This window comes from Haematobia irritans, chromosome 1, assembly GCF_050003625.1.
Source record: "Haematobia irritans isolate KBUSLIRL chromosome 1, ASM5000362v1, whole genome shotgun sequence".
Taxonomy (NCBI): domain Eukaryota; kingdom Metazoa; phylum Arthropoda; class Insecta; order Diptera; family Muscidae; genus Haematobia; species Haematobia irritans.
This window is the reverse complement of record NC_134397.1, coordinates 243,293,529-243,306,465: the sequence shown is the minus strand read 5'-3', so window position 1 is coordinate 243,306,465 and position 12,937 is coordinate 243,293,529. Positions and strand designations below refer to the sequence as shown.

The window sequence follows — 12,937 nt, the reverse complement described above, 5'->3', positions numbered from 1 at the left end:
AAAGTAATGAATATTTTGTTGTTGTTGCTTTTTTTTTTCATAATGAATTAAATTAAGTTGTCCCTTATCTGTAGTATCCATACACATATGAGTATGACAAGAGATACTACCTTTTTTTTTGCTTTGGAGGCCAAGCACATGACATCTATATGTAAAGTGAAACAAATCCCATAGTCCTGGTTATGTCCGTTACGCTGTAATCACGACGGCACATATCTGCCATCCCCCCAAGAAGAACACAGGAACACAGTGCATGAGGTTTACATTCATTTGCCAAGTACAGAATTTATAACAAAATTTGAATTGCAAATTTTTTGGTTGAATTCTAATTTTCCGAAAAACAAAAAAAAAAAAAAAAGACAGAACAGCTTTCAGTCTCGGTAGGTGGTATGTCTGAGACTTAAAACAGTGCTCCATTATCATATATTAGTATACACACATTGGAGCTGACGACTCACTTCCGAGGAAAGCCCATTAGCAACAATCACCCGAATATGGAAATTGCCTCAATTCAAGAGGCAATTATAAAAAAAGGGGTCATAAATAACTGCAAAACACTCACACACACATACACAGAAGAAAATTTGTAAGAAAAAAATAGCAACAGAATAGAACTGAAGAATGTGTAATAGGGCAAATCTTAATCAGCAAAGGCCTAAATGGGGGTAGCAAAAGAAAAAAATCGTCTTTTCAAATAAAAAGAGAGAAAACACCTACCTTGATATATAAGGTGGGTGCTTTCAAAGTACATGTTCCCCTCTAAGAATCCCAAGTTACCTTTGCTCCTTTTTATTTCTGCACAATTTAAACTTTATTTATTGCTACACTCACTTACCTCATACTCTTCCGAACATCCTGAGGTTGGGGGGCTCGTGGTCTATGTTTACAAACGACCACAATACCAGCCACAATAATCGATGTCACAATGACAGCTCCAATGGCCACCACGGCCGCCAATAGTAACAGTGTTGATTGTTTTTCGGGCCCATTGCCTATACTGGCTCCAGCTCCACTGGCTGCTACACCAACATTACTGCTTACATGATGTGTGGTTTCGGCTGGTGTTGGATCCTCTGAGAGTATGGACTCATCTGAAAGTAATAAAATTAATATGAAATATTTGTTAACACTAAAGTAGAAGCATGGGGGGAGAGAAGGGAGAAAATAATTATTATTTTTGAAAAATGCGTGATTGGAAATTTCAAATATAAATCATTTCACTTTCCCTGAGTATAAGTGATTATAAAGCGAGAATAACAAATTACACAATAATATAAATCATACGTTCCCAGGGACCAATGTGTTACAGGTAATTATACGCCACCATGTTACATATTTATATAAATCATACGCACCATATGTTACTCCATACAGATTAAGAAAAAAATACAAATTTAACATAACATGAATAAACAAAAATTAGAAATAAAAATATATAAATAACTTTTTTTGGTATTTACAAAATTTGCAAATTTTTAAAAACATTTTAAGGATCTTAAATCATGGAAGGATCATATTATAAATGTGGTATACATAGTGTATATTAGAAGTGGAATATTATTTTGCCTTTATAACCAATTTTATTTGATGCTTTTGAATTATAGAAAATAAAAACTTTTTATTTCGAATAATCCGAGAATTTTAATAAATAATAATATGAAATAAAAAATTATATACATATAGTTTTTATATAAATAGATAATAATTATTCAACTTTGATATAATTATTTTCTATTTAACCCTCTAATGCCCAACACCGCCTTTTGGCGGGCTTCATTTCTTAAGGAGGTTTTTAGTAAAACACACCTTAAGACAACAAAAATGGGCAAAATATAGAGAAAACTTATTTGAAACTATTCAAGAGGCTTTGCACCATATGCTGAATTTTACCGTATACATTTTTCTTGCTTCGTTCTCTTGCTTTTTTGTCGTTAACATTGAAAATTTAATTAGCTGGCAAAAAAATTGGGGCATTAGAGGGTTAGTAAAAAAAGAAAGATCAAATAAAATCAAAATTTCTAATTTTCATTTTTTTTTCAAAAATTTTTTGCAAAATTTTAAAAATATTTTTATTGGGGGACCTAATTATAAAATTATTTTTCTAATATTATTAATTTTGTTTGATGCAGTTGAATTATGTAAAATTAAATTTTTATGTATAATAATCAACAAAATTTTCAATACATTATCGACCCCTTATTGGCCGTAGAAACGGGACCAATGTATTACAGGGACCTATTTGTTACAGGTAATTATACGCCACCATGTTCCATATTTATATAAATCATACGCACCATATGTTATGTTACTCTTTACATTTAACAAAATTTTTACGAATTTAACAAGAATAATAATAAATAAAAATTATATATAATTTTTATTATTTCTGTGTCGGTGTTTTCTTATTGAAATCGTATATTCATGAAAAGTTTACTCAAACTATTTTGTTTGCTATTCTGCTTGGTATTGTAAATCTGTTGTACGAGTTAAACCTACAGTTTTTATACAATAATCTAAATCATACGTTCCCAAGGACAAATGTTCACAGATAATTATACGCCACCATGGTATATATTTATATAAATCATACGCACCATATGTTAAGATGAATAATAATAAATAAAAATATATAATATAAATTATATATAATTTTTATTATTTCTGTGTCGGTGTTTTCGTATTGAAATCTTCCCGAAAATGTTAGCTTTGCTACAAAAAGCTTCTAAAATCCTGATGATCCATTTATTCAGACTGTTTTGTTTGCTATTGTGCTTGGTACTATAAATCTGTGGTACGTGTTAAACTAACAATAATATAAATCATACGTTCCCAGGGACCAATATGTCACAGGTAATTACACGCTACCATGTTATATATTTATATAAATCTTTCGCACCATTTGATATTCTATACAGTTAAAAAAAAATATTTAAAAATTTAACATGAATAATAGTAAATAAAAAATTAAAAAAACAATTACACATTTTTTTTTTTTTTTGATTGCAAAATTTAAAAAATATTTTTATTGAGGTATCTTATTAAAAAGTGTGGTATATAGTTTATATTTAGAGTGCAATATAATTTTTCCTTTATTATTAATTTTATTTGATGATGTGGAATTATGGAAAATAAAAAATTTTTATTTCCAATAATCAAGAGAATTTTAAATACCTTTTAGTATGTTTTTTTAATATTGCGAATTAATATTATTCTTTGGTCTGTGTTTTCTTATAAAAATCTTATATTCCCGACAATAAATTTGATCCATTTTTTGTGAATATTTTCTTGCTATTTTCCATGGTATTATAAATCTTTGGTACATGTTAAACCTACAGTTTTTATACAATTATATAAATCATACGTTCCCAGGGACCAATGTGTTACATGTAATTATACGCCACAATGTTAAATATTTACATAAATCATACGCATCATATGTTACTATATACAGTTTAAAAAATATTAACAAACTTAACGCGAATAATAATAAATCAAAATACGAAAAAGCTTAAGACCTTCGATGTCATAACTTTATCCTCATTTATGCTTATAATTTACTTATAAGTATAAATATGAAATAAATAAATAAAAATACGAAATAAAAATTATATACATAATTTTTATCTTGCCAAATGTTTGCAAATTTTTAAAAATATTTTTATTGAGAGATCTAATTGTAAATGTTTTATTGAGAGATCTAATTGTAAGTATCTACTATAAGTGGGATATTTTGTTCCCTTTATTATTAATTTTATTTGATGATATTGAATTATGGCAAATAAAAGTTTTTTATTTCCAATAATTCGTATAATTTTAAATAACTTTTCGAATTGGGATTTTTTTATATTCTCGAAAAAATGTTGATCCACTTATTGTGACTATTTTCTTGCTATTTTAATATTGAAATATTATATTCTCAAAAAATTCGCCTTTGCACAAATAGCTTCTAAAATCCTCATTTACTCTGAATACTCGCAATTCTGCTTGGTATTATAAATCTGTGATACCTACAAACCTACAGTTTTTATACATTAATATTAATCATACGTTCCCAGGGACCCCATGTGTTGCCGGTAATTATACGCCACCATATTATATATTTATATAAATCATACGCACCATATGGTACTCTATTTAGTAAAAAAAATTACTTACAAATTTAACATGAATAATAATTGAAATAAAATTATGAAAGAACAATTTTTAAATTTTGAATATTTTCAAATATTTACAAAATTTTAAAAATATACTCATGAAGGGATCTTATTAAGAATAATATATATGATATATATAAATGTGATATTTGCATTGCAATAAATTTAACTTATTGAAATAAAGGGTGATACGGTCAAAATTTGGTCAAGGGAAAACGCGTGTAAATCGGTGAAATCGTTTATTTAAAAAATCAAATTAAATTTCTTTTTCAAGTTCAATTAGTATAAAATTCAGGAAAAATATTCAGTTAGGCTTTCGCTTTTCCAAATCCGAATTGCCGGGCCTCACGCTTGACACCTGCCATCAGATTTTGTACAGCCACCTTGTCCACCTTCTTTGCCGCAGAAAGCCAGTTTGCCTTGAACTGCTGCTTGTCCTTAGCAGTTTTTTTGGTCTTCTTTAGGTTCCGCTTGACAGTAGCCCAGAATTTCTCAATTGGGTGGAGCTCTGGCGTGTTGGGAGGGTTCTTGTCCTTGGGAACCACCTGCACGTTGTTGGCGGCGTACCACTCCATGGCCTTTTTACCGTAATGGCAAGATGCCAAATCCGGCCAAAACAGTACGGAACACCCGTGTTTCTTCAGGAAAGGCAGCAGACGTTTATTCAAACACTCTTTCACGCAAATTTCTTGGTTGACAGTCCCGGAAGCTATGAAAATGGTGCTTTTCAAGCCACAGGTACAGATGACTTGCCAAACCAGATATTTTTTTGCGAACTTTGACAGTTTTATGTGCTTGAAAATATCTGCTACCTTTTCCCTACCTTTTGCCGTATAAAACTCCTGTCCCGGAAGCTGCTTGTAGTCGGTTTTAACGTAGGTTTCGTCGTCCATTACCACGCAGTCTAACTTCGTCAGCATCGTCGTGTACAGCCTCCGGGATCGCGCTTTGGCCGTCGTATGTTGTATATCATCGCGATTTGGAGTCACTACCTTCTTGTAAGTCGATAGTCCGGCTCGTTTTTTGGCTCGATGCACGGTTGTAGACGATACACCCAGCTTATTTGCGGCATCTCGGAGAGAGAGGTTAGAATTTCGCATGAAACTACCGGCAACTCTCTTTGTCGTCTCAGCGGCTTCCGGTTTTCGATTTCCCCCCGATCCAGACTTCCTGGCTATCGACAAACGTTCCCCAAACACTTTAATTACATTTGTAACGGTTGATTTGGCAACTTTTAGCGATTTTGCCAACTTTGTGTGCGAGTAGCTCGGATTTTCGCGATGCGCGAGCAAAATTTTGATACGCTGCTCTTCTTGCTTCAACGGCATTTTGACAACTGAAGAGTGAATTCCAAAATCAAAATAGGAGCAACATTTTACACACACACACCTTCAAAATGAGGGGTGTTCAGGGGTGTTTTTTAAATGCAACATTGAAAGAAATACGTCAAGTTTATATTGATCAAATTTTGACCATATCACCCTTTATGATATAAATCTCATTTACCGAATTTTCATTGACTTTTTGCGCTACCTTAATAAAGCTATTCACGTGCAAATAAGGATCAGTTAAATTATAGCAGATACTTTAATGTATTTTTTTTATTTCAAAATAAAAGAACTTTTAACCAAAAGGGCAAAATCACCAAAATAAGTCTTAGAGTACTTTAGATTTTTTATTTCTTTATTTTAAGAACAATTTGACTTATTTCATAGAGATTCAGAGTATTTTAATGAAAAAATTGTTAAGCAAAATTTAGTTATAGTGGCAGGCCGTTATTTCGAGCTCATTTGGATTGTGCACATCAATGACAAAGGACCTCCTTTTTACTTTCACTTTAAGGTGCAATTACATAGAGAAGCTATGAGAAACTCACAAATATCACCAGGATTACTGAGAGGAGATTATTCATTGCACCATGGTGTCTCCTTGTCGTTTGCATACAATTTTTTATTTAAAAAAAAATTTTCCCTTAATATTGTTAAAATTGCATGTGTTAAAATTCAGTATGCATAGCCTATTCTATAAGCTCAATATTTTTTTTGGCAGTGTAGAAAATCTTATATTATTGATTTATATACCTTTTAGTAGTCTTTTTTCCAAACGAATTCTTGTTGCCATAACACAATAATTCCATTGTCTTTAAGCCGTAATCATAGGCCCTCTTAAGAGGATCATTTGTCAGGTAAATGGCCTACTTATGTCACATTAGCTCAAATATTACCAACATATGGGGAACAAACATGGATCGGATTGTATGTAAGCAACATCCGCTAGAATTTTCATCAAACCAGTTTTTCAATGAAATTCCCCCGAGGAATATTTTCCCTGAAGGAAATATCCACAAATTGGAACAAAAAAGGGATATAAATAAAACAACCAGAACAGCGAAGCAAACCAAAACGCAAAAAAAAAAAACAAAAAAATTAAGAAAAACACAAAAGCAATTCATCGTACAAAAGACATAATTCATAGAGAACGGAAGTAATATCAAACAATTTACGCTTCAATGGAAATGCACAACATGACATCCGAACCAAAGAGAAGTTACAGAAAAATACCAACCGAAGAAAGCCAAAGGCCCTATAACCAGTAAACACATGAAATATTTGAAAAAAAAGGAAGAAAACGAAAAAAAAACACAAAGGCCTAATAAAGATAAGTAGTAGTTAAATACATCACAACACTGTAAAAATGACTAGGACTCTTAGCATGGACTAGGGGAGAATATCTATCTAGGTGTGTTAGAGGATTCTCTTGCAGCAGCTACTTGTGAACAAATGAAACGAAATAAAATATAATATGAAATATTTGCCGGAAATTTGCCCTTGGTGGTGTATGTGAAGGTAGTAAAACAAACATTGTCCAAAACACACACACACCCACACACGCGTAATAGCATGCTCTCAGATACACCTACATACACATCCTCATACATACATCCTCTTCCGGGCCAAAGGCGCTAAAGCAAAAAATCTCTTCACCCAAGGCATTTTCTGATAATTTGAAGAAAATTTATTACATTTCACTTTTTTTCAGATGTTATGTGGTGCAAAAGGTGGTCTTGGATCAGAGAAAGCCAAAGTGGTAACCAGGTGTAGCTCAAAATGTTTCGCCTCTTTCTAATGAAATAATTTTCATGGTGTCTTCTTTTAGAAAAAAAACATAAAAGCTAATATTGAGTTAAAGCAACACACAACCACAGCTATATATTTTTTCATGCTGTGTGTTCGTATTACGTTTTGCAATGACTTCCGTTGACTTCTTCACTTTACTAACACACAGATGTTTTAATAATGTGAAATAAATGAAATTTTGCCAGCTTAGCGAATTTTCTTTAATATATGGTGATTGTAGCATGCATCATTGTACGGAACAGAGTATTATAAGTTAAGTCATGTGTTTGCAACACCTCGAAGGAGACGACATAGACATATAGAGTCTTTGGCAATAATACTCAGGGTCGGCCCCTGTGAACGGTTACCACAGTTGGTAGATTTCTACCAAAAATTGTAGATGTTTTACTGTTACTAGTGTAGATTGGTAAAATTGTTAACGTTTTGGTAGATTTTGCAAAATATTCCTCTTCAATTAAGAGTTACTCAAAAAAAATCTATAGAAATAAAGTTTTGACAAAATTTTCTATAGAAATATAGTTTTGAGAATATTTTTTAAAGAAATAAAAATTTTGAGAAAAATTTTCTATAGAAATAACATTTTGACAAAATTTTCTATAGAAATATAGTTTTGAGAATATTTTTTAAAGAAATAAAAATTTTGAGAAAAATTTTCTACAGAAATAAAATTTTGAGTAAATTTTCTATAGAAATAAAATTTTGAGTAAATTTTCTATAGAAATAAAATTTTGAGAAAATTTTCTATAGAAATATAGTTTTGAGAATAGTTTTTATAGAAATAAAATTTTGAGAAAAATTTATATAGAAATAAAATTTTGACAAAATTTTCTACAGAAATAAAAATTTTGAGAAAATTTTCTATAGAAATAACATTTTGAAAACAATTTCTATAGAAATAACATTTTGAAAAAATCGTATCTAGAAATAAAATTTTGACAAAATTTCCTATAAAATAAAGTAACATTTTGACAACGTTTTCTATAAAAAAAATCTTGACAACATTTTCTATAGAAATACAATTTTGCCAAAATTTTCTATACAAATACAATTTTGACAAAATTTTCTATAGAAATAAAACTTTGAGAAAGTTTTATATACAACTAAAATTGTGATAAAAATTCTTATAGAAATAAAGTTTTGAGAAAATTTTCTACAGAAATAAAAAATTTTATTTCTATAGAAATAAAATTTTGAGAAATATTCTAAAGAAATAAAATTTTGACAAAATTTTCAATAGAAATAATTTTTTTTATAAAAACTAAACTTTTGAAAGCATTTTTTATACAAATACAATTTTTACAAAAAATTTTCTATAGAAATAAAATTTTTAAGAAATTTTATATAGAAATAAAATATTGGCAAAAATTTATACAGAAATAAAATTTGTAAAAAATTTCATATAGAAATAAAATTTTTAAAAAATGTTCTATAGAAATAAAATTTTGAAAAAATTTTTTATAGAAATAAAATTTTGAAAAATTTTTTTATAGAAATACAATTTTGACAAAATTTTCAATAAAAATAATATGTTGAGGAAATTTATATATAGAAATAAAATTTTGAGAAATGTTCTAAAGAAATAAAATTTTGACAAAATTTTCTATAGCAATAAAAATTTTTATAAAAAATAAACTTTTAAAAGCATTTTTTTTATAGAAATACAATTTTCACAAAAAATTTTCTATAGAAATAAAAATTTTAAAAAATTTTCTACCGAAATAAATTTTGAGAAAATTTTCTGTAGAAATAAAATTTTGAGAAAATTCTCTAGAAAAATAAAATCTTGAGAAAATATTCTATAGAAATAAAATTTTGACAAAATTTTGAAACGAAATAAAATTTTGACACAATTTTGTATAGAAATAAAATTTTGACAACATTTTCTATAGAAATTACATTTTGACAAACTTTTCCATACAAATAACAATTAGAAAAAAAAACTATAGTTATAAAATTTTGACACAATTTTCTATAGAAATAAAATTTTGACAACATTTTCTATACAAATAACAATTAAAAAAAAATTACAGTTATAAAATTTTGGCACAATTTTCTATAGAAATAAAATTTCGAGAAAATTTTTTTTATTTCCTATAAAAATAAAATTTTTAAAAAGTTTTCTATAGAAATAAAATTTTTACAAAAATTTTAATAAAAATAATATTTTGAGGAAATTTTATAAGAAATAAAATGTTGACAAAATTTTCTATAGAAATAATTTATTTAAAAAAAATAAGATTTTGAGAGCATTTTTTATAGCAATATATTTTGACAAAATTTTTCTATAGAAAAAAAAATCTAAAAAAATAAAATTTTGAGAAAATTTTATATAGAAATAAAATTTTGACAAAAGTTTTTTAGAACTAAAATTTTGACTAAATTATATATAGAAATAAAATTTTGACAAAAGTTTTTTCGAAATAAAATTATGACAAAATTTTATATAGCAATAAAATTTTGACATAATTTTATATGGAAATAAAATTTTGAGAAAATGTTTTTATAGTTATAAAATTTTGACCCAATTTTCTATAGAAATAATATTTTGAGAAAATTTTCTACAGAAATAAAATTTTTAACAAGTTTTGGCACTATTTTCTACAGAAATAAAATGTTTAAAAATATTTCCTATAGAAATAAAATTTTTACAAAATTTTTGATAAAAATAATATTTTGAGAAAGTTTTATATAGAAATAAAATTTTGAGAAATATTCTAAAGAAATAAAATGTTGACAAAATTTTCTATAGAAATAAACTTTTGAGAGCATTTTTTATAGAAATAAAATTTTGACAATATTTTCTATAGAAATAAACTCTTGAGAGCATTTTTTATAGAAATAAAATTTTGACTAAAATTTATATAGAAATAAAATTTTTAAAAAATTTTCTATAGAAATAAAATTTGTGAAAAATTTTCTATAGAAATAAAATTTTGACAAAATTTGCTATAGAAATAAAATTTTGACAAAATTTTCTATAGAAATAAAATTTTGACAAAATTTTTGATAGAAATAAAATTTTGACAAATTTTTTGTAGAAATAAAATTTTGACAACATTTTCTATAGAAAAAAAATTTGACAAAATTTTCTATAGAAATACAATTTTGACAAAATTTTCTATAGAAATAAAATTTTGAGGAAACTGTATATAGAAATAGGTTAGGTTAAGCCCGATACTTCAGGCTCATTGAGGCTATTGAGTCCGTTGTGATACCACAGTGATGAGTGCTGCCCGATTCTATGTTAAGCTCAATGACAAGCGACCTCCTTTTTATAGCCGAGTCCGAAAGGCGTTCCACATTGCAGTGAAACCACTTAGAGAAGCTTTGAAACACTCAGAAATGTTACCAGCATTACAGAGGTGGGATAATCCACCGCTGAAAAAATTTTTTGCGTTTGGTCGAAACTGAGTTCGAACCCACGACCCTGTGCATGCAAGGCGGGCATGCTAATTATTGCACCATGGTGGCTCCCTTCCATAGAAATAAATTGTTTTATATAAAAATAAAATTTTGACAAAATTTTCTATTGACATAAAATTTTGAGAAAATTTTCTACTGAAATTATATTTTGAAAAAATATTGACAACATGTTCTACAGAAATAAAATTAAAAAAAATCTATGGAAATAAAATGTTGACAAAATTTATTAAAATCGTTAATAATATCATAATAAAAAAAATTAAATAATAAAGCATTTCATTCGAAGGAAAGACATTTCATCACTAGCGACGTAAATAACTTGAAAATAAGATTTTTTTTTAATTTGGTAGATGTTTGTTATTTTTTTTTTAATTTTGGTAGATTATTTTTGGCACGAATGGCAACCGTGCCCCTGAGTCGATCTAGCCATGTCTGTCTGTCCGTACGTCCGTCTGTCTGTGAACACAATTTTGTAATCAAAGTCTAGGACACAGTTTTTGTCCAATCAACTTATTTAGCACATGTATCTATTTTGGTTGAGAATAGACTTTGTTGATTTTGGAAGAAATCGGTTCAGATTTAGATATAGCTCCCTTATATAGCATTCGCTTGATATGGCCCTACAGATGTCAGAGTTTTTGTTTCAAAATTTTTTTTTTCGGTTGAAATCGCTTCAAATTTAGGGTAGCTGTCATATACAGAGTGATTGTATTTTTTTTCACTTTTTTGTACAAAAGCCAATTTTACTATCCAAAACGACCCAGGAAAAATGTCCTACGGATGGACAATAGGGTAAAAAATAATATACGAAAATTTTAAGAAAATTCTATCAAAAATATAATAAAATTAAAACATTTTGAAGTTTTGCTTTATTAACTTCAAATGGAATGGAGTTCGATAATCTGTGTGTGTATATTAAAGGACGGTAAATATAACCTAAAACGTGAATTAAGATCTTTAAAGATATTAATTAAATATTTTATATAATTCAGACTTTTTATCGCCAAAAATCCCCTTTTAAATGTCCGTTTAAATATTGCGAAAATTGCAGTGTAACAACTATAGTCTTTATTATCCTGATTCTGTTCTTTTCTGTTTTGTTCTGAAATTCTTAAAAAATGAAGGTAATAGATGCATAATTGAAGTATCTGTCTGCTGGAGGAGAATATTTGGAAAAATCTACCAAAACGGCAAGAACTCTACCAATTTGGCAAATAGTAAAAAATTTACCATTTCTTTTTATAGATTTCTACCAATTCTGGGGAGCCACCGTGGTGCAATGGTTAGCATGCCCGCCTTGCATACACAAGCTCGTGGGTTCGATTCCTGCTTCGACCGAACACAAAAAAGTTTTTCAGCGGTGGACTATCCCACCTCAGTAATGCCGGTGACATTTCTTAGGGCTTTAAAGCTTCTCTAAGTGGTTTCACTGCAATGTGGATCGACGTTCGGACTCGGCTATAAAAAGGAGGTCCCTTTGTCATTGAGCTTAACATGGAATCGGGCAGCACTCAGTGATAAGAGAAAAGTTCACCAATGTGGTATCACAATGGACTGAATAGTCTAGGTGAGCCTGATACATCGGGCTGCCACCTAGCCTAACCTAACCTAACCTACCAATTCTGGCAATTGTGATTGAGACCCGGAGCTTTTGGTGATGAGTGCAGATTTCGATGGATGCCGAAAGGTTTTTCTGTCCAGGGCTTCAATTCTGTCGTTAGAACATTTTCCCCATTCTGTATTTATTTTAAGCTCAATCGATCTGTGAATACTAGCGAGAGGAAAATATTTTGAAAAATGTACCAAAACAGCAAAAACTCTACCAATTTGAAAAACAGAAAAAAAACATCTAACATTGTTGGTAGATTTCTACCAATTGCGTCAGCCGTGATTGAGTCCCGGAGATTTTGGTGACTGTAGAAATAAAGAAATAGAAATAAAGCGAGAAACCTAATTTTTAAGTCATTCACATTTATATGATGGATGGTCCTAATTATAGCCACTTCTGGTTTTCCAGCCAAATATAAAGCAACCGCACTATTGATTTAGGACTTTTTGTTGTAAATTAAATGCTCACTGACATAATCAAATAAATCGCTAAGTTGGCTTTTTTATTTTGTGCTATTATGAATGACTTATTAATTTTTCAATGACTATAGAAATACTATTAGGCGATTAAGCAATTGAATTTAAAAACCCGTTGGCAAGGGTGTACAAAAACAT

General features: G+C 28.8%; 1 protein-coding gene across 4 annotated transcripts in view; it reads right to left on the bottom strand.

Annotated features, from left to right (window-relative positions):
• The window catches only part of side (motor axon guidance molcule sidestep), an 805,094-nt gene that overhangs the window by 79,812 nt on the left and 712,345 nt on the right, over positions 1-12,937 (bottom strand). For all 4 annotated transcript variants that reach the window (XM_075310279.1, XM_075310349.1, XM_075310417.1 and 1 more), the window contains exon 15: positions 836-1,091. In XM_075310279.1, the coding sequence (XP_075166394.1) occupies positions 836-1,091 (256 nt within the window). The remainder of the gene's footprint in view (positions 1-835; positions 1,092-12,937) is intronic.